This window comes from Rattus norvegicus, chromosome 10 (assembly GCF_021556685.1).
Source record: "Rattus norvegicus strain SHRSP/BbbUtx chromosome 10, alternate assembly SHRSP_T2T, whole genome shotgun sequence".
Taxonomy (NCBI): Eukaryota; Metazoa; Chordata; class Mammalia; order Rodentia; family Muridae; genus Rattus; species Rattus norvegicus.
The window spans coordinates 65,635,187-65,654,466 of NC_141543.1; the positions used below are offsets into that span (position 1 = coordinate 65,635,187).

General features: G+C 54.7%; 1 protein-coding gene across 3 annotated transcripts; it reads left to right on the plus strand.

Moving 5' to 3' along the window:
• The first annotated feature begins 3,141 nt into the window (after positions 1-3,141).
• Positions 3,142-18,397, plus strand: Mnt (MAX network transcriptional repressor). Of its 3 annotated transcripts, NM_001105807.2 has the most exon segments (6): positions 3,142-3,618; positions 8,781-9,366; positions 9,831-9,872; positions 10,010-10,121; positions 14,842-15,034; positions 15,236-18,397. In NM_001105807.2, coding segments are annotated over 6 exon segments (1,773 nt in total). In that variant the 5' UTR covers positions 3,142-3,545; the 3' UTR covers positions 16,003-18,397.
• The last annotated feature ends 883 nt before the right edge of the window (positions 18,398-19,280 follow it).

The window sequence follows — 19,280 nt, forward strand, 5'->3', positions numbered from 1 at the left end:
TGTTACCTGGTGTGTCCCTGAACATAGCTGTCTGATGTCCCTTTACCTTATTTATAGATGGCTCTTTCTTGTTTTAATAATGGCTGGTGAAAAGTTACCTAAAACCAATTAAAGATACCAAGTGAAGGCTGAAAAGCTGGGGCATCTCCTGGAATAGTCTAAATATCTGTGTGTTGAGCTCCACACCCTCTCCACATCCCATTGTTTGGGAGTTGTCAGGGAAGTGACTTCCTAGAGCACTTGGATCGGTAAGTGTATGGCTCTGTTGGGATGAATGGTGCGCGGACAGGAAGTCAGTCAGCACAGACAGACAAGGGAGGAAGGCAGGATATGGAGCAGGCATTGAGCACAAGGCAGGAGGAAGATGTTGAAAATCTTCATGAGAAAGTACACTATGGTAGAAGACCGTGTTGCCCTCCTGACCCAGATATCCTCAGCATCTAGAAAAGACACAACAGGACTTGAAGCATGTTCAAGGAGATGGCTGGCTCTGGGATCATTCTCTAACCCGCTAAGCTTTTGCTGAAACATCAAACTAGAGTTTTTCCCTTGAGTGAATGCTTGCCAACTTATGCCCTAGCTCCACCCATTGGAACAGGAAACTAGAACATGTTAAAACAGCCCTCCCATTCATTTCTCTCTTCTGTGCCTCCGTATAGGTGTCTCACCTTCCCACTGACCCCTCCTGAACCTCCAGAAATCTTACTTAGTGAACGAGAAGTTGCGGTGGCCATTTTAGGCTCCTGAAAGCAATAACAGGCCTTGCAAACCCTTTCTAAATCCTTGGTTTTGCCTGACATCTCCTGACTGCTGTCCCCATGTGACCTAAATAAACATGATCATGTGAAGCCTGTAAGGCTGTTTGTTTTAAATAGCAAGCATCTCCACTAAGCTCTGAAGCAGATGGGGTATTGGGGGCAAGGGAAAGGCCAGCATTCAAGTCTGCACTCACCCCACTTTCACTTCCTCCCCCCAGAGAAGGGAGGTGCTTTCAAAATACTGCTCCAAGAAGTAATTTCTTTTTTGTCACAGAACTGGCCCCTCACAAGAATAGAAGCACCTAGGTTTGTTATGAGTGCTGTGGGCCACTTGAGGAAGACAGGGCAAGCTGGACAGTCTGAGTGAATGGTGCTGACTTCCATGCAAAGAACATTGGAAGCTCCACCTCCAGCTCCTCTATCATCTCCATGTTCTGTAGTATGTGTAGGTCAGGTCCAATAGCACCCAAAGCGGGTAGACACCAGGAAGGAAAGTCAGCCTGTGCCCCTGTAGGCTTTGGAAAAGGCTGCTTAGCCTGTAGACAACTGGGCTCACAGGGTCTCCTTTGCTTTGGCTTCATAGTGACACTGGTCATTTGCATAAGAGTTATTCATGCTCAGCTCCACATGTTAACAGTTCAATACATCAAGATCAAAGACTCCGTTGAGCTGTGCAGGATAGACCTCTAGGGGAAGAGAGACCACCACCCTCTTTGTTCTGCGCTTCTGGCTGCTCTAGCAGCTCCTGAAAGTAGGCACATAATGTTGTGTAGGTTGGATTGCCAGGGTGGCCTGCTCTAACGCCTGGCGGATTGCTTCCCGGTGCTGTGTGGTGGAGCCCAAGATCCTGAAAGCACTGCCATGTCTCCACTTTCTTTGCATTGGCTACCAAGGAGGTTGACGCATTAACAGGTAAACTGCCTATTCCTAGCACTGAGACAGTAACTCGGTCGACTCTATTGTGCTCATGATATTTTAGTGCTTTCAATGCTAATTGTACGAATGGAGATTGTATGGCTTCCACCAAAGTAGCCATACAGTGTGGTTGGGTTTCAGATATAGGACATTTCTGTTGTCCTAATCAAGAATATGTGAGTGCTCAGACCCTTCCTGCATTGCAGTTTGATAGTCCTTCACTTTTGTGAGGACGGAGGTGGTAAGAGACAGACGGTTGGTTGAGAGAGGTCTGACCAGATTTCGATGGAACAAGGAGCAGTTGAAGTAGTCCCTTCACTTGGGCCTCAGTTTTCTTACCTGCAAAGTTCAATGATTTGGGCAAGCTGACTTCAAAGATCTTTTTGATTGTACCCAAGGAAGGTCCTCTAAACCTTGGAGTCAGAATAAAGGCTGACTGGCGAGCTTAGGAGAGAGCGCGGTTCCAGCCCAACCTAGTGAGCGACCCCGCCCCGCGCCCAGCAGGCAGCCAGGGTAGCGCACAGCTTCCGCCCTCCACGTTGTTGTTCCTGATTTAGGCCACGCCTCCTTGGCCTGGGTTTCAGATGCTTCGCTCTTTGACTACTGGGGCCGGGGCCCAACAACGAGGTGGCCTCTGGAGTGGCACACTTTTTGTCTCCACCCATATCAAAACTGGTGGACAAAGAATTTAGAAGAAGGAAGACCTGGTTTTGAATGGGAGGGTGATGTAAAGCAGGGGATGGGCCTCAGCACGACTGCGGAATTCCCCCTGTAGGTGTCTCACCTTACCGTCACCCGGTGGCCCTATCCGCACCCGCTAATACGACCCTGAAGACACTGGCCCTTTAAACCCAAGGCTGGCGGCGCGGGGTGTCCATGTGGAGCTGCTCCATGCCGTGTTGTCCTGCCCACCCATTGGCGGGCGGCCTGGTGATGTAGCCTAATAGGATGCGAACGCACTGCGGGGGGAGGAACAGAGACAAAATCCGGAACGGGATCAGCTCTCCGGTCCCTCTGTCAGGACTCTAGCAGTCCGCTGTCAGCTCCGCCCAGGGGCGGATCCCGGGTGTAATTGCGACAGACCGGACGGCTGCAGGATTTAGGTCGTGTCTACGTGGGGTGTAGAGACCTGGAGGTTAGAATGTAGGTCTCCCTGACCTGTGTCACCACGTCTCAGCTAACCAAAGCCTTGGGCTTCCCATTCTTTCTGCAGGGCAGATCCCGCCGTGAATGCCCCAAGCACGCAACCCCTGTTTAACTTGTGGCTGGCCACGGAGAGGAGGGGCAAATAGGGAGAGCGGAAACAGCGCGGAAGCCTGGTTCCATCTCTCACCCCCACCCAAGCCACGTGTGCGCGCGCGATGGGCGGGGCTATCCTTGGCGCGACCCCGCCCTCAGTGAGACGCCGCGGCCCTGCGGGCGGGGGCTCCGGTCCGGGCTTTGGCTGCGGCCCCGGTGTAGTAGCGGGGGCGGCGGCCGGGGGCAGCGCGGCTCCTTCCCTTGTTGTGTGTGTCGGTGCCTCCTCGCCATCTTGTTGCAAAGCCCTTTCTTGTCGGCGGGACTCCGGGGGCCGCGGGGCGGGAGGCATCGGAAGAGAGGAAGAGGAAGAAGGAAGGAAGAAGGCAGTGCGCCTTTTTTATTTTTTGCATCAAAATTTTTTTTAATTTGCAAATTTTTATTTTGCAAATATTTTGGAGACATTGATTTTTCTCCCCGTGCTCCCCCGTTCTTTCCTGAGGAGTGCGCTGCTCCGCCCAGCCCTGTCGCCCCCCGGAGGTGATCCCTCCCTCCTGCCGGCCCGCCAGCCTGACCTGTGCTTGGCTCGCGGGCCGCAGCCTTGGCCCCGGCGCGCCCCCGGCTGCTCTCGGCGCGATGAGCATAGAGACGCTACTGGAGGCGGCCCGCTTCCTGGAATGGCAAGCGCAGCAACAACAGAGAGCACGTGGTGAGCGGCCCGGTTGGGCCCCTGGGGCACTGGGCAAAAGGGGAGGCCAGTGACCCCGATCCCCGAATTCACTGGAAATCCCAGGCAGGTCCCTTTACGGTGCGACCTAAAAAGCCGGGCACAGACTCCCCACAAGAGCTGCCATCCGGGAGGAGTGATGCGAACGTTGAAAATAATTAATGAATTCATTAACATGCAAAGAGGGACCCAGTTTCTGCGGGTACCACCCTAGCTGCCTGGCACCCCGTACACCTTCAGTGGGGGGCCCCTTAGTTGTGGGCGGGCGGCGCCCTCGCTACCATTGAGAATGTGTGAACCGGGGGATGGGGAGAGGGATGTTGATGTGTGGGGGTGGCAGACCCGCGTGTGCTTGCGTGTGTGCAGCAAGATGATGTGTGATGGGAGCCGAGAAAGAGCGGATGAACGGACGTGTACACGGGTGTTTGTACAGCACACGAGTGGGCGTGTGCGTAACTGGGTGGGGGTGGGGAATACTCTACGCGGATCCGCTCTTCGGATTCCCTGGCCCGGGCTAGAGGGTGCGGGGAGCGCTCCCGGCAGATCTACGCGCTGCTTGGGGCGGAGGCGGCCTTTGCAGAATGAAATGACATCGCGTGTCTTATGATCCTGGCCAGCCCCGCCTGACCCCGCCTCCCAGAGCTGGGCTGGGTCGCACGTCTAAGGTTTGGCTGAGAGCTGCGCTGATTGGGTGCATGTGAGTGTCCCGCGGGTCGCTGGGGCAGCCCTAGGCCCCCCTGCCTTGCCCTGCTTTAGCCGGTGTGGAATGTGGCGTGTCTGCGCGTTTCAAACCCGCTCTTGGCTGGAATGTTGCGTGTGCCTGCGTCCCAAGCCCGTTGGTTACCCAGAGTGGTGATGTAAGCAGGCTCCGCCCCCGACCACGTGCACGGGGGACACTCCCGCTGGGGACTGTGAGGCCCGGCCCCTCCTCACCTCCTCGCGGTTGCCCGGGGGCGGGGCCTGGGCGGGGCTGGCGAGGGGCCTTGAGTCGGGTTGGCCTCTAGCTCTGGTTGCTGGCCATCTCCCAGGGAGAGCCTTTGCCCTGGGTAGGAGGAGCTATATTCGCCTCTGCTCTTGCTGAAGCCTCCTGTTTTTGATCCTGTAGCGAGGGAAATCCTCAGAATCTCAGAGTGACATCTCCAAGTAACATCTAACTGACCCACTAACGGTGTTCCTAGGCCCTTCTGGCAACACCCCGGCCACATTGGAATAAGCTCGCATAAAAAGGGCCAACTTTGGCGCGCTCTCATAGAGGCTAAAAGAGGGTTTATGAGACTGTCACTCATCAGCTTTGGCGGTGGTCTCTGGCCTTAGAGTGCCTCTGAAATAGGGAACGAAGAGGTCCAAGCGTCCGCTTTCCAGACGCTTGTGAGGGCCTCAGTTCTGAAAGTGTGTGTGCAGCTCCTAGGGATTCCTGGTTCCCCTGCCTTCTCAGAACCCTTCAGTCGGTAGTGCTGTGGTGTTCTTCGCCCTCTTTCCCTTTCTTTCTGCCTATTGTTGCTTCAATGATGAGTCATGCAGGAGGTAGTAGTGTGTGTTTGTGTGCGCGCGCGCGTGCGTGTGTGTGTGTGTGTGTGTGTGTGTGTGCCTGTGCCTGTGTGCGCGTTGTGTGCCCGCGCACAAAGCGCGCGCCTGCAGCTAGTTTCCACGGTGGGGCGGGAGGAGTGGTAGCCCGCAAGGGGCGGAGGAGCTGCAGGATCGCAGGCCTAGTCAAACAGACTAGCCACTCAAGGTCAGGAGTCACTGGAGATTTGCAAGACCCAAGTGCTTAGGTTTTTGTAGAAGGGATGGTTGGGGTATCTGTCCATATGCCTCTCCCCTTTGTGTTTGAGTCCAGAGCAGGGTCAAGCAATGAACAGTGCTAGTGCTGGTGGTTAACCAGAATGGCTGGTATCCCCATTTCAGTGGCGGATGTGGGGAGGGGGAGAATTGAAGAGTTTGAGAGAACGAGTTACCTGCTGCTATCCTCAACACAATGCAGTTCAGGAGTACCAATTATATCCCCATTATGTAACCAGGCAGTCGAGAGGTGAACAGGATTGACCCTACTGTTGCCTCTGGGGAACTATTTCACATTAACCTTCCTAGCCATATAGAGAAAGGGAGAAGACAAGACCCCCTAGTGCCAAGCCTTCACCCTTGCCTTGAGCCCAGGTAGAGTGGGCTGGTGGATGCAGCTCTGCAAAGGAACCTGGGAAAAGTGCCTTAAGAAATGACACAGCCCTTTCCCAAGTATTGAGTGCCGGGGAGAAGCACAGTTCAGCTCCCAGGTCCCAGCTGGTCGGTGTTGGATCAGAGTCGTAGAGGATAGGCAGGAACTGGATCTACTCCCAAGGGTTCAAAACCAGATGTGGTTCCCACGTTAAAAACCCTCACAGGTTTTTAACGGGCTGGAGAGATGGCTCAGCGGTTAAGAGCGCTGACTGCTCTTCCTGAGGTCCTGAGTTCAATTCCCAGCAACCACATGGTGGCTCACAGCCATCTGTAATGGGATCCGATGCCCTCTTCTGCTGTGTCTGAAGACAGCTACAGTGTATTCATATACATTAAAAAAAAAAAAAAAAAAACCTCCACAAGTGATACCAGCTTGCTGACCAGAACTGTTCATGCTCTGAGGTATTTACTTCAGATAACTCTGAGCAGGATTCTCTTGTCCTCTCCATTCCCACCTACAAGGTCAAGCCTGTGGACCAGTTTGCTCACACGATGAACCCGAGGGTGTGATACACATTTAACAAGGGGGAGAGAGAAGAGAGGGAAGGACAAAGACTCTGCTAGTGCCCAGAGGAGGCCTGAGCCTGGGCTTTGCCAGCATTTGTGGAGATGAATTGTCCTCGTCTTCTTTGTTTGGAGGGAGCTTGCTGTTGTGTGCAGAAGTACCTGGTATCTGTCCTGCTCTGGGCCTGCCAGTTTTCAGGGAGAATTCCTGTACACAGAAGGCTACAGTAGTTTAGAAAGGTTGCAGGCAACACGAGTCTGGTGCTCTCTCCTCCCCTCCCCAACCCAGGTGGTCTTGCTGACTTCACTGGGGTTTAAGTCTGGAGGAGGTGTGAGTTTGCGTGTATGAGAATGAGTGTAGTACACCCATGGGCTGGAGCATTCTTTAGAACGACCTAAACACAGATTATACCTACAGGAGGCCCCAGCACCACCACTGTGCTTGGCCCTCCAGTGCATGCAGAGGACCCTGTGGGTGGGAAATGAGGCAGAGATATGGGCAGGAGCAGGAAAGAGTGGTGGACTGGTGCAGTCGTACAGTGGCCTCTGCTGTCCAGTGAGGGTTGACAATGCTGGACCAGATGTGGTAGAGCCTCACTTAGTGAGTTCTTCCTAGTGTCTGGGAAGCCTGTCTACTTGGTGGCTCTGAAGAGGTGGGAGGAGAGGGGGGTGCTGTTTCCTAGGGGAGCTTTAAAGTCCAGGCTTTGCTTCCAGTCCAGTACCTGGCCCATGGTCCCTCTGCCTGTGGTAAACTAAACCCTTGTTCCGGGCCAGTGAGATGGCTGTGCTAGTGACCACTCTCAGAGAAAGCCCGACTGCCTGTGCTCCATCCCAGAAACCCATGGTGGGAGAACTCCTGGAAGTGGTCCTCTGGCCCATGTGCTAACACAGAAAATGTAATTAAAGGAGCTGCGTTAGGCCCTGAGTTGGGAGGTGTTTCAGGCCCAGCTGGAGAAGGGTTCTGAAGTTGGAATTCAACAGGCTTCTTTGCTACTGTGGTTTGTGGGAAGCTGGAGCAGGGGCTGGTTTTCTCAGGGGCTGTAACCTAAGTTAGTGCTGACAGGGGGAGCAAGGCCCCCTCATTGGAGCAAGCATGCCCTCCCCTTCCTGAAGGGCAGGAGAGATGGGAAGAGACCAACCATGGCAGCCCTAAACTCTCCCTGCTGGAAATCAGTTTATGATGCCGTCCAAATATTTCCCCTCCACTTCCTCCTCAGCTCCTTCCTTGTCTTGGGCTGGGGATGGGCCTGCTTCTCTCAAAGCTTTCAGTGCCCACGAGCATGGAGTCTTGAAGCTGAGAAGACATGAGGGGGGAAATGCCCCTCCTTCCTACAGAGGACATAGACACAGCCCCACATCACATGACCTTTTGGGGTGTGTCCACCCTTTGTGTCAACAGTTTTGAACACCACAGGCTAGAAAAGCCAGGGCTCCTTGGCCTGGGGAGTGGTGATCCAGCCCTGTTGAAAAGCCATAGCCAGTGAACCTAATGATGGGGCCTAAGAGAAGGCCCTTTCCTGGGTGGGGCCCAGCCCCGTTTGCAGCTAGCTCTTGAGTAGGTCATGATCACAAAAGTTACCTGAGTCCAGTGGCTCTGCCTGTACCTAACTACTCTTCCTTTCTGCCTGCCTCCTACCTTTCTAATTTGTGCCGTGCCTGCTGTACAAGGTACTGCAGATGGTACTTACTGTATAAGGGATACAGACAGCAGACAAGACTAGAGAAATGGCTCGTGACAGTTTGGAAGAAGAAACAACTGTGTTCATTGCTCTCTGGGGAAATTTGAGGCCTTGGAATTAGCCTGGGAGTCCAGGGTCCTTTTCTCATGAAGTAATGTCATGTGTTTGCCCAGTAACCTGGGGTTGTGGATGTGAGGGGACACCTAGTGAGCTTACAAGTACAGGGCATCCAGCTGGGGGTCAGACTGGCTATGTCTGACACAGTTTGTCCCTCTGCTCACTGTGAAACAAAGGTGCTGCCTGCTCACGAACAGGTGCTTGGTAAATTCTGTGGAAGGTCTTTCCATACTCCGATGGTGATCTGGCCTAAGACTTCACTTGTCCATGTGCACACTTAGCTCTGTGTCCCTCTAGATACTCCTGCTGGTCATCTGTCTCGCTCATCCAGCTCTGGGTTGCCAGGCCCATAGCATCTCATCCTGCTCACCTTCTCGTGAAACTGAATTCCCCAAACCCAGCCTGCTACTCCCTGCAACCCATCCTTTTTGTCTCCCACTTCTTGCCCCAGGATGTTGAGTTCCCCAGTGGTAGGGACCAGTGCTACCTTGGCTGGGCATGCTTGACTATGTCTGGGTGTCAGGCTAGGCAGAATGTCGCTGAGCCCTGTCTGGGACAAAGTTAAGGTTGGAGGATAGGGGTCCAGGCTTGTGAGCTCTATTCAGACCCTTGTGTGTTCTCTTCATTTAGAGGAGCAGGAGCGCCTTCGTCTGGAGCGGGAACGTGAGAGAGAGCAGGAGCAGAAGAGGGCAAGTAACCTGGCAAGGTTGGCCCATGCCCTGCCTGTGGAGGAACCCCGAGTCGAGGCTCCACCACTACCTTTGTCTCCACCGGCACCACCGCCTGCACCACCACCACCACTTGCCACCCCTGCTCCACTGACTGTCATTCCTATTCCTGTAGTGACCAATTCCCCACAGTCCCTACCCCCGCCTCCACCTCTGCCCCCCGCAGCCCAGCCTCTTCCCTTGGCACCTCGTCAGCCAGCCCTGGTCAGCACCCCTGGACTCAGCATTAAGGAGCCAGTCCCCCTGCCCACCAGACCACAGGTGCCCACCCCTGCTCCCTTACTGCCTGATTCGAAGACCACAGTAGCCCCCACTGGCAGTCCCAAGCCTTTGCAGCCCCTCCCTACGCCCATCCTAACCATTGCACCACACCCTGGAGTCCAGCCTCAGCTGGCTCCCCAGCAACCACCCCCGCCCACACTTGGAACCCTGAAGTTGGCACCAGCCGAAGAAGCCAAATCCAGTGAACAAAAGAAGAGGCCTGGGGGGTGAGTGGGATGGCCCGGTGGGATGGGAGACAACTGTTAATCTTGGGCTGGGAATGCAAGGGAAGGTACCCTGACCAGCTAGCCCTTTTAGGAATGTCTCATGCCACTTAGAAGTACCTCTCATAGGAAACCACTATCCTGCTGCTCTTGGTCTCAGCTTTCCGTGTTGTCAGACCTCAGCAACACTGGAGATTTCGGGAGGCATTTCCAGACCTTTGCAGAAAGATTCAGAACCCCCACACGATCCCTTGTGTCTCTGAGTTGGACCAGTGGGATGGAGGGTTCCAGAGGCAATAAGTTAGGAGCATAGATGTACAGGGTTGGATGGGCTCAACACAGGGCCAGCACTTTCTAATTTATAGAAAATGTTAAGGACACCTGGTTAGTGGTGGTATGGGTGATGTGGGTCCGGAAGGCTTGATTTGGGCCTTCCTCCCTGAGCCTCCTATCTGTCTGGGTTTCAGGATCGGAACCAGAGAAGTCCACAACAAATTGGAGAAGAACAGGTGTGTGCGCGCGCACTTACAAGTGTGACTCTGGGCCTGTCCCTCCTGGTTCCCCAAAGCTTCCATTGGGTTTGTCCTTTCCTCCAGCTCCTGTGTACTCAGGCGTTGGCTGACCAGTGTTAACCCCCTTTCCCCAGGAGGGCCCATCTGAAGGAATGTTTTGAGACTCTGAAGCGCAACATCCCCAACGTGGACGACAAAAAGACTTCAAATCTGAGCGTGCTGCGGACGGCGCTGCGGTACATCCAGGTATGGGGAAGGGAGGCAGTGCTGGGCGGTGCCTTGACGGCCACAGCGCCAGCTTCCTCCTGCTAGGGGCAGGTTCCCCCGCCCGTCTCCACGCGGGCGCTAAGCACATGGCCTGGCTGACGTCAGCGGGGCTCCCACCCCGGGAGGGGGCGGGCAGGAGGGCGCCTGCGCGAGAGGGCGGCGGCGCTGCACTCTTCAGCCTTCCCCTCCCCCACGCACCATGTCTTCTCAGCCCGCGGCTGGCGAGGGGACGAAGCGAGTCCAGCACCTTGCTGTCCGCAGTACCCGGGCGAGACCGGGACTCGGGCCAAGAGGGGCTACTGGGGGGTGGGGGGAAATGAATCCAGAGGGACGGTGTGTTTGCTGTTCACCTGGCAGTGCTCAGGATTACTGTCGGGTGGGGCACGGGGAGCCAGAGTGACAGCGCGAAGCCACTGAGCCTTAACTATTTCCATTCCGCGAATGCTGAGAAGGGGTCCCCTCTGGCTGTGTCTCCTCTCTTCTTGGACACTGGCTGCCCTCTGCTGCAGTGCGAAGTTACTGTCGCCCTGGAAACCGCGTAGGGTTCCGCGTGCCCGGGAGGCGGTGGGGGATGGGCGCGGCCAGGCTTGGCGGCGCCGGAGACCAAACCGTTGGGGAATGGGAGGGACCAAGCGTTCCCGGCCGCGCGCGGGGGCAGGGCAAACATCGGGGTTTCCGTCCGCCCACTCGGGATGCTCGCGGCTGCATCAGAGCTTCCGTGGGAGGGGTGCCCGCACTCCAGGGGGGTTCGGCCGCTAGGTCACAACCTGGAGGTAACCGGACCCAGGGCTTGAGTCCCCAGGCCACTCCTCCGAGCCACCAGCGGACGCACGCCTTTCCGCCCGCCTCCCGGCGCTTCCCGGCAGCTAGGGGCGGGGCCAGCTGCCCGCGATGACGCTGCGGACCAGTCCGCGTGGGTGCGCGCGTGCTCTGAAGGGGCGGGGCCTCGCTTGCGGGCCGAGGGGCCCGGACAGAGGCTGTGCAATGTCTTGTAGCTTATTTCCGTGATGATTTTACTGACTTTAGGCTTGGGCGTGATTCACTTGTTTTTAACCAATGTAACCTCTTAGCAGACCTCTGCGGTTATGCTGCGACATTTTCTTTGAATATTAGTTTTCTCATTTGATGATGCAAAGTAGAATAGATAATACTGTAGAGATGGTGGCAGAACTGAAGTTTATGCAAAAATTTTGCAGTCTTTAAACAATAGAAATTGCAACTGCGAAGTAGGAGCTGGAGCAAGTCAAGTGCCTTTTTATAGATGTGTACTTGGGGAAAAGGAGCCTTGCATAATGTGTGGATTTGAAAATAGCTCAGAAACAGCCAAAGGAAGTTCCCTAGGATCAGGCCTGATCTGACGAGGAAGTGGGAGGGGCCCCAGCCTGTCGCTGAGAATGCTTGCTTGGTCATAGAAGTAGAAACAAGTCACAAGATTCTGGAGCTCCTCCTTGGCACCCACTCATTTATTTCGTTAAATATTTTTAGTCTTGCTCTGGGTTTACTTCTGAAGACCAGAGACCAAAGAAAAAGGGATGAGATGCGTCCTTGCAGCAGATCCTAACTGAACATTTGAGGACTGCCTTGAGGAGTGATGGGTTCTTTGGAACATTTGCAGGATATATCCAGGTGAACAAGGCAAAGTGGAGGACAGCGTGGTTGTTTCTTCAGCAGGAGGGAGAGAGATGATGGGATGCTTTGTCTTGCATAGAGGCAGCAGGCATTACATGAGGTAAAAGTTGGTCCTGGAGAGAGCAGTGGCACCCTGAGGACCTAGGACCTTGGTAGTGAGTCCGTCTAAAGGAGAAAGGTTATAGCAATGCCTGTGGTGGCACTAGCAAGGCCTATGGTGGTCTGAAGGGAGACTCAGGTGATCTGAGGTCCAGGCCAGCTAGACTTACATAGTAATAAGACCTTGTCTTTTAAGGGAAGGGGGTGTTGTAGGAGGGGGTTGAGGTCCCAGGTGGCCTCCAGAGTTGTGTGGAGGTAGTAAAGGACTTAAGAAAGCCACACTTGGAATCCCAGGAGGACAAGTAGCATAGCCCCAGCCTGCTGTGTATATAAGGCGAGCGCTTTTGCTGCTCGAGGTCCCCGTATCAGCAATGAGGTGGTCCTGCAATAAAGGCTGTTGAGAAGAATCAAAAAAAAAAAAAAAAAAAAAAAAAAGAAAGCCACACTTGGAGTGGATAGGGACAAGAGAAAGGGACATGTATCTAGATTGATACCTAAAATAAGTGGGTTTAAAACAAAGCCTCTTAGGCAGGAAGTGTTGGCTTAGAAGAGTCCTTGCCCAACATTCCTGAGGCTGTGCACCTAGTTTCCAGGGCCACAAGGCAAACACAAGTGAAACAGTACGGACTAACCTTTGACTCTGGGGAAACTGCAGGGGTCTTTAGGCCCGCGGGCTGACCTCTGGAAAAGGGGTTTTGGCCCCTGACACTTTGTCTCCCTGACCCAAAATATAGCCCTCCTTGCAAGCAGTGGATAGAGTTCAGGATGGCACTTCCAACCAGGAGCCTCAAGGTGCAAGTGAGGACTGAGTCACCAAGGGCCTGTGGTTGATGTGGCCTCCTCTGATGTCATGTGCAACCCTCAGGGACAGAGCCAGGTGAGAGGACACACAGGTGCCATGTGTGATTTCGTGTGTAGGGTGAAGAGAGGGTCTTTCCTGCTGATTCTAGGAGAAACGTGGAGAGAAGCAGATTAAACTTAGGCCAGTAGAGGGGGACCGTGGTGTGGAACTAGCGCTAGGCTCGTCGAGGCCAGCGTGTCAGCTCTGGGCCTTGTGTTGTGGGCATTGACAGTTTGAAGCTTTTGCTCAAACTGGAATGTCCAAAGCTTGGGGTGACTGGAGGAATGTGGGTAAGTAGGATCTAGGGCTGCAGGGGTTGGATGCTTTGCTGTGTCTGTCAGGAGAAGCTGTTGAACTGCTAAGGTGTAGAAGCAGGGGACACTGAGTACTGGGCTCCCATCTTACCTAGTAACAGGGTGACAGACTCCCAGATCCTCTGGTGCCTGAGTAAGCACACCGCTGGCCACTGGTAGGATTGGGGTATAAACTGACTGGGGAAGTACCCTTATAATTTCTCACAGGTTGGACAGGGGCCATGTGTGATGAAACACTCCATGGTTGTATGAGCCAGGGCTAATGAAGACCCATCACAGACTCCTGTTTAGTCTCAGATAATCTCACAGTAGGAACGCTGGGGAAGACGGAGGCAGGAGAGTATGTGATTGGGACTCCAGGGACTGGTTGGTGAGGTGGCTCAGAGGGTAAAGCAGCTAAGTGTCAGCTGTGGCCTACACTGCAGAAGTTGAGCAAAACTTAGAAGTCGTTCTGTGCCTTGCGCTGTAGCACGTGTCTCTTTGCCCTGTAAGCCAGTCGGTGTCGTTGAGAGAGGGAGAGACTAGACAGACCAGCTCCGCACAGGGATAATGGCAGGGGCTCCATGTGTGAACAGCAAGGCAGACAAGGTTCAGAGACAAGCTGGTACATGGAGTGCCCATGGTCTCTGCACTTGGAGGTGACCCCATGCTTTAGAAGGTAGACATTTACAAGCCAGTTGAGAAGCGGCCTCTGGACACAAAGGGTGAGAGGGTCTACCTTGACTTATGGATATAGGATTGACGTACCTAGGCTGTAGTGTCCGCCCTGGAGGCCATGGAAGAAACACTGGGCAGCTGAACACTGGCACATGAGCTGGCCTTTAGAACAGTGACCTAGTGAGGGGTTTGACTAGGGTGGGGTGGAGTCTAGAAGAGGCATTGTGGGTAAGGAAGACCCTCCTGTGTTCTGAGGGGGGCAGGGATATTTGTGGTGAGGACAGTGGTCTAGACTTCGAGGTGAGAAGTCTCGGGTGTGAAGTCAGAATCGGAGTGCTAGAGAGCTTCCCAAGATCCTTTGTTGTTGGGCAGTGGGGCACACCACAGAGTTTTCAACATCCTGTGAGGTCTGGAGGGTTGTAGGTAGGGTCCTGAGAGGGGAGTAAGCCAAATTACAGGCTAGAGAGGAAGCACGGGGGCTAAGGTGCAGATGAACTCGGGGCAGAATGGAGCCAGTGTTGCTGCCAAGACAAGTCTGTGATGGAGACCGCACCGTCACAGTCTAGCAAGTAACCCTCCAAGGACAGAGGCAGCAAGCAGACATGTGAGTGGTAGAGAGGAGGAGCGCAGGCCTTGTGGAGTGGGTACTAAGAAGAGTCACTGTGGCTTTAGCGATCGAATGAGGTGAGGAGTTATAGAGACTGAGGTCCCTGGGGAGCCAGTTGAGGCAGTGTGGGGAAGGGCCCCAGACTCCGATGTGTGCTATCCTTTAATGGTGCCTGCTCAGGGAACCATAGTGACTTAGATGCTGGCCCTCACTGAGCAGAGTGATGGAATAGGAGGCAGTTGGTCTGATCACTGCAGATTGTCCAGAGCAATGGTTCTCAACTTGTGGGTCTTGATTCCTTTGGGGGTCGTATATCAAGATGTCCTGCATGTTAGATATTTACATACAGTTTATAACAGTAGCAAAATTACAGTTACGAAGTGGCAGTGAAGTTGTTTTACAGTTGGGGGGGTTACCACAGCATGTGGGACCATATTAGATGGTTTGTAACCTTAGGAAAGTTGAGAACCACCACTGGTCTAGAGGTTTTGAGGGCCGCAGAGCCTGTGACCGTTGCTAAGGACACCCTGCTGTCACTTGCCCTGTTCCCAGTCCCTGAAGAGGAAGGAGAAGGAGTATGAGCATGAGATGGAGCGGCTTGCACGGGAGAAGATTGCCACACAGCAGCGCCTGGCAGAGCTCAAGCATGAGCTGAGCCAGTGGATGGATGTGTTGGAGATTGACCGTGTGCTCCGGCAGACGGGCCAGCCTGAGGATGACCAGGCCTCCACCTCCACAGCCTCTGGTGAGCCTCATCCCCTGTGCTGTTCCTACCACTCTCAGATGCTGTCTTTGGCTTCTCTAAATAGGTTCTTCCCTGCTAGAAAAGAGGCCGCCTGCCCTACCTAGTTCCCTCGTGTTCCCAGACTCCCAAGTACCCCTGTGTCTCCAGCCACTTGTTTCCCGACCTCTCTTGACTTGGTCCCTGCCCTGTGCTCCCTGACAGAGGGCGAGGACAACGTTGACGAGGAGATGGAGGGAGACCGGGCAGGCCTGGGCCCACCTAAGCTGAACCATCGTCCCCAGCCGGAGCTGCTGAAAGCCGCCCTGCCAACCCCCAGCACCGCCCCTGCGCCTCTGCCTGCCCATCCGCACCCTCACCCCCACCCAGTGGCCCTGTCTCCTGCCCACCTCCCTGTGCAGCAGCAGCCACCACAGCAAAAGACCCCTCTGCCAGCCCCTCCTCCCCCACCTGCCACCCCAACCCAGACGCTAGTGCCAGCTCCAGCCCATCTGGTGGCCACGGCTGGGGGCGGCTCCACAGTCATCGCCCACACAGCCACGACCCATGCCTCAGTCATCCAGACTGTGAACCATGTTCTGCAGGGGCCGGGGGGCAAGCACATCGCCCACATCGCCCCCTCCGCCCCCAGCCCTGCTGTGCAGCTGGCACCCGCCACACCCCCCATCGGCCACATCACAGTGCACCCTGCCACCCTCAACCATGTGGCCCACCTCGGCTCCCAGCTGCCCTTGTACCCACAGCCGGTGGCCGTGAGCCAGCCCGTGGCAGTGAGCCACATTGCCCACACCCTTTCGCACCAGCAAGTAAATGGCACAGCAGGGCTGGGGCCCCCAGCCACTGTCATGGCAAAGCCAGCTGTGGGGGCCCAGGTGGTGCACCACCCCCAGCTGGTGGGCCAAACAGTGCTCAACCCTGTGACGATGGTCACCATGCCCTCCTTTCCGGTCAGCACACTCAAGCTGGCTTGAGGATGAGGCCATTTAGGCCCCCAGTGGGGGCAGGGAAGGGGACCTGACTGCCTCTTTTCCCACCCACCAGCTCCACACATTCCAGCCAGGCCCAGGCCCGCCCCACCCACATCACCCCCAGGCCTCCTTAGGGGAAGGGGGTGCGGAGACTCTGAGCCAGGGGAAGGGAGGGACCCCAGGGAGTTGGGTGCAGGCAGGAAACCATCCTGCTGCACTAGGACTTGGTAGACATGAGGATGCTATGGTGGACATTCCTGCCTACCCAGCCTGGTGCCGGTTCTGGTGCCATCCACCTCCCTGCTTTGTCCCCCCCCCCCCCCAGGAAGTCTGCACTGTGGCTTACGTTCTCTGGCTTCTCCTTCCCTGGCCTGCCTTCCTGTGCTGTTGCTGCTATTGCTCTGTCTGGTGAGGTGGCTAAGCTCCCTGGCCTCCCCTCCCCAGCCTCGGAGTCCTATGGGACCTCTGTATAGGAAACAGGGAGCCCCAGAAAGATGGGAAATGGGTAGGAGGGGCCCAGTTCTGAGCACAGGTGACAGATCTGGAGTCAGGCTAGGACAAGTGAATGCCTGGGCCTGGGGCACTCTGACCCACCTGTGGTCACTGATTGGTTACAGCAGAAACTGTTCAGAATGAGTCTCAACCAGTAAACAAAGTCCAGGCTGTTGTCAGGTTTCCCAAGCCTGCCTCTGCGCTGGGACTTCCCTAGCGCTTCCCCTGGCCCCCGGGGTTAGGTACTGCCTGAAGCTTGGGAGGCGTGGACCAGCAATGGCTCTAGGAACTAAGCCACACTGCTGAGGTATCAGTGAGCTGAAATCCCAGGGCTTTTCCCATCTCCCTTCTCAGTGGTGATTTCGAGACCCCTTCCTGGTGGGTGCTGCAGTGTCCATGGTGGAAAGGGCCTTTGCTGGGTGAAGACAAGGCTTAGCCTGTGTTTGGTTACGGTGAGGGTGCTGTGCTTAGGGGATGCTGTGTTTCCTGCCTCTGCTTTTGCAGACTGCTTTGGCTTCTCTCTTTAAGTGAATATTTATTACAAGTGGCCTTGTGTCAGACACTCAGTTACACGTGTGCACATTCAGCTCCTCACTGGACACTCACCAATGGCCTTTCAGTATGGGGCAGGAAGCAAGTGTCCCTAAGGTGTGAAGTTTGCACTGGGGGCTTAGGCAGTCGGGAGGCCAGAGGGGAAGGCTCAGGGTCCTTCAGATGACATTGTGAGCGGGCACTGAGGCCAGCGAAGGTCTTGAATACATTCTCCCTTAAAATAATGACTCCTCAGGTGCCTCAGAGCTCACAGGTCCTCCTGGCCCTGGAAACCCCCCAGGGCACTTTATTATTATTATTGTCTCCCCGGGGTAGGGAATGGTGGCTAGGCCCAGGTCTCTACTCCGGCGGCGCAGGAACCCCAGCGAGCTGGCTGCCTTCCTGTGGCCGCAGCCGGCCACCTCTACCCGCACTCTGACTCTGGGGGCCACCACTCTCTGCTCTGTGTTGTGACAAGGGGCAGAGTCTGGTGCTGGCTGGGTCAGACCACTTGTCCCATTTACCCTTCTCTCTGTCTGAGGCCAGTTCCAGAGTTCACACCATTGTGTTGGCCCCCAGGCCTGCACAGATACCTCATCATCCACCCAGCCCTCCCTCCCCCCAGCAGGGGTTCCTCCAGATCTAGTGCCGAATGACTATGTCCAGATTGGTGGTGATGGGTGTTGTTGCTGTTTTTGTTATTTGTGACTGCTGTGTGCCCAAGTGGGCAGCCACCTCCCAGCCCTTTCTTGGGCATCTCCCCTTTGAGAGCTGTTAGGACCACATCTGTCCTCACCCTGTGGGACCGCCTGGCCCTTCCCTTCCTATTCCTTCCAGCCTGGGACACACACACATACACATACACACACCTTACCTCTCATGCGTGTTTTACCTGTGCTGTTTGGAGTGGCTCACTGCCTGGGATCTTTACCTCGGGGAGGAAAGGGGAGAGTGGGTCCCTGGGGGCCAAAGAAGGGCAGGGGATGCCTGGAGGGCAGTTGGGTCACCATAGTCTCTCTCTCTAGGGACAGCTGCTTCCCCCACCCCAATCCCAGGGTCCCACTCCCAATCCCCAAAGAGGTGGCCCTTGTTTACAGTGAGGACTTGGTCACTGTGTCTCTGTTTCCTGAAATATGAATTGTAGCGACCCCAGACTGTAGAGATTTTTATGTGTTTGGGTACATCTGCTGTGTGGGAAAAAAAAAAAAAACTACAAAAACCCTAATTTTGTACATATTGTATTTTTACTATTGAACTGTACTCTAGTGGCTGTTCATGCTCTGAGTTTAGGTATTGAGACATGAATACTATCCATGTAATAAGCACTTGCCTGGAATAAAATATAAAACTGAAATAAATCTGCACTGAAACCTGAGATGGAGTTCAACCTGCAGCAGCTGGGTCATTTTATTGCAAGAGGCGGAGCCACAGGGAAGCCACAAGAGGCCGGTGAAGGGTGAAGTTAGTGATGGTCTGAGTAATTAAACCCCGTAATAGGGCTCTGGGGCTGGCTCAGCCACCAGAGCATGTGCTCTTTAAAGGACACAGGCTGTGTCTCCAGCACCCAGGTCAAATAGCTAGCACCTGCCTGGGGCTCCAGTCCCTGGGACTCTGACTCCCTCTTGTGGCTTCGGTGTGCATGTGATGCAGGCAAATGTAAATAAAATCATTTACAGCCTGTCAGGGCCTGGGAAGATGGCTTAGCTGTTAGAAGCACTGGCTGCTCTTCTGGAGGTGTTTGATCGCCCGCTCCCAAATATCGCTCACAACCATAACTCCAATTCCAGGTCATCCTATACCCTTCTCTGGATTCTGCAGGGGTCGGTCAGGAACATGAAATACAGATATTCATGCAGGCAAAACACCTACCTACCTACCCACACCTTAACAAAGCAAACTGAGGTCAGACAGTGGTGTATGTCTGTAGTCAGCACTCAGGAAGCAGAGAAGTCCAGCTTGGTCTACAGAGTGAGTTCCAGGACAGCTGGGGCTACATGGAGAAATTGTCATGGGGATCAGTGGGGAAGCAGGCTGGGTATGGTATGGTGTACACACCTCTAGTCCTGCAAGAGGCAGGTGGATATCAGAGTTGTTTTTCTTTTAAGATTTATTTATTTATTATATTTAAGTACACTGTAGCTGTCTTCAGACACATCAGAAGAGGGTATCGGATCTCATTACAGATGGTTGTGAGCCACCATATGGTTGCTGGGAATTGAACTCAAGACCTCTGGAAGAGCAGTCAGTGCTCTTAACCA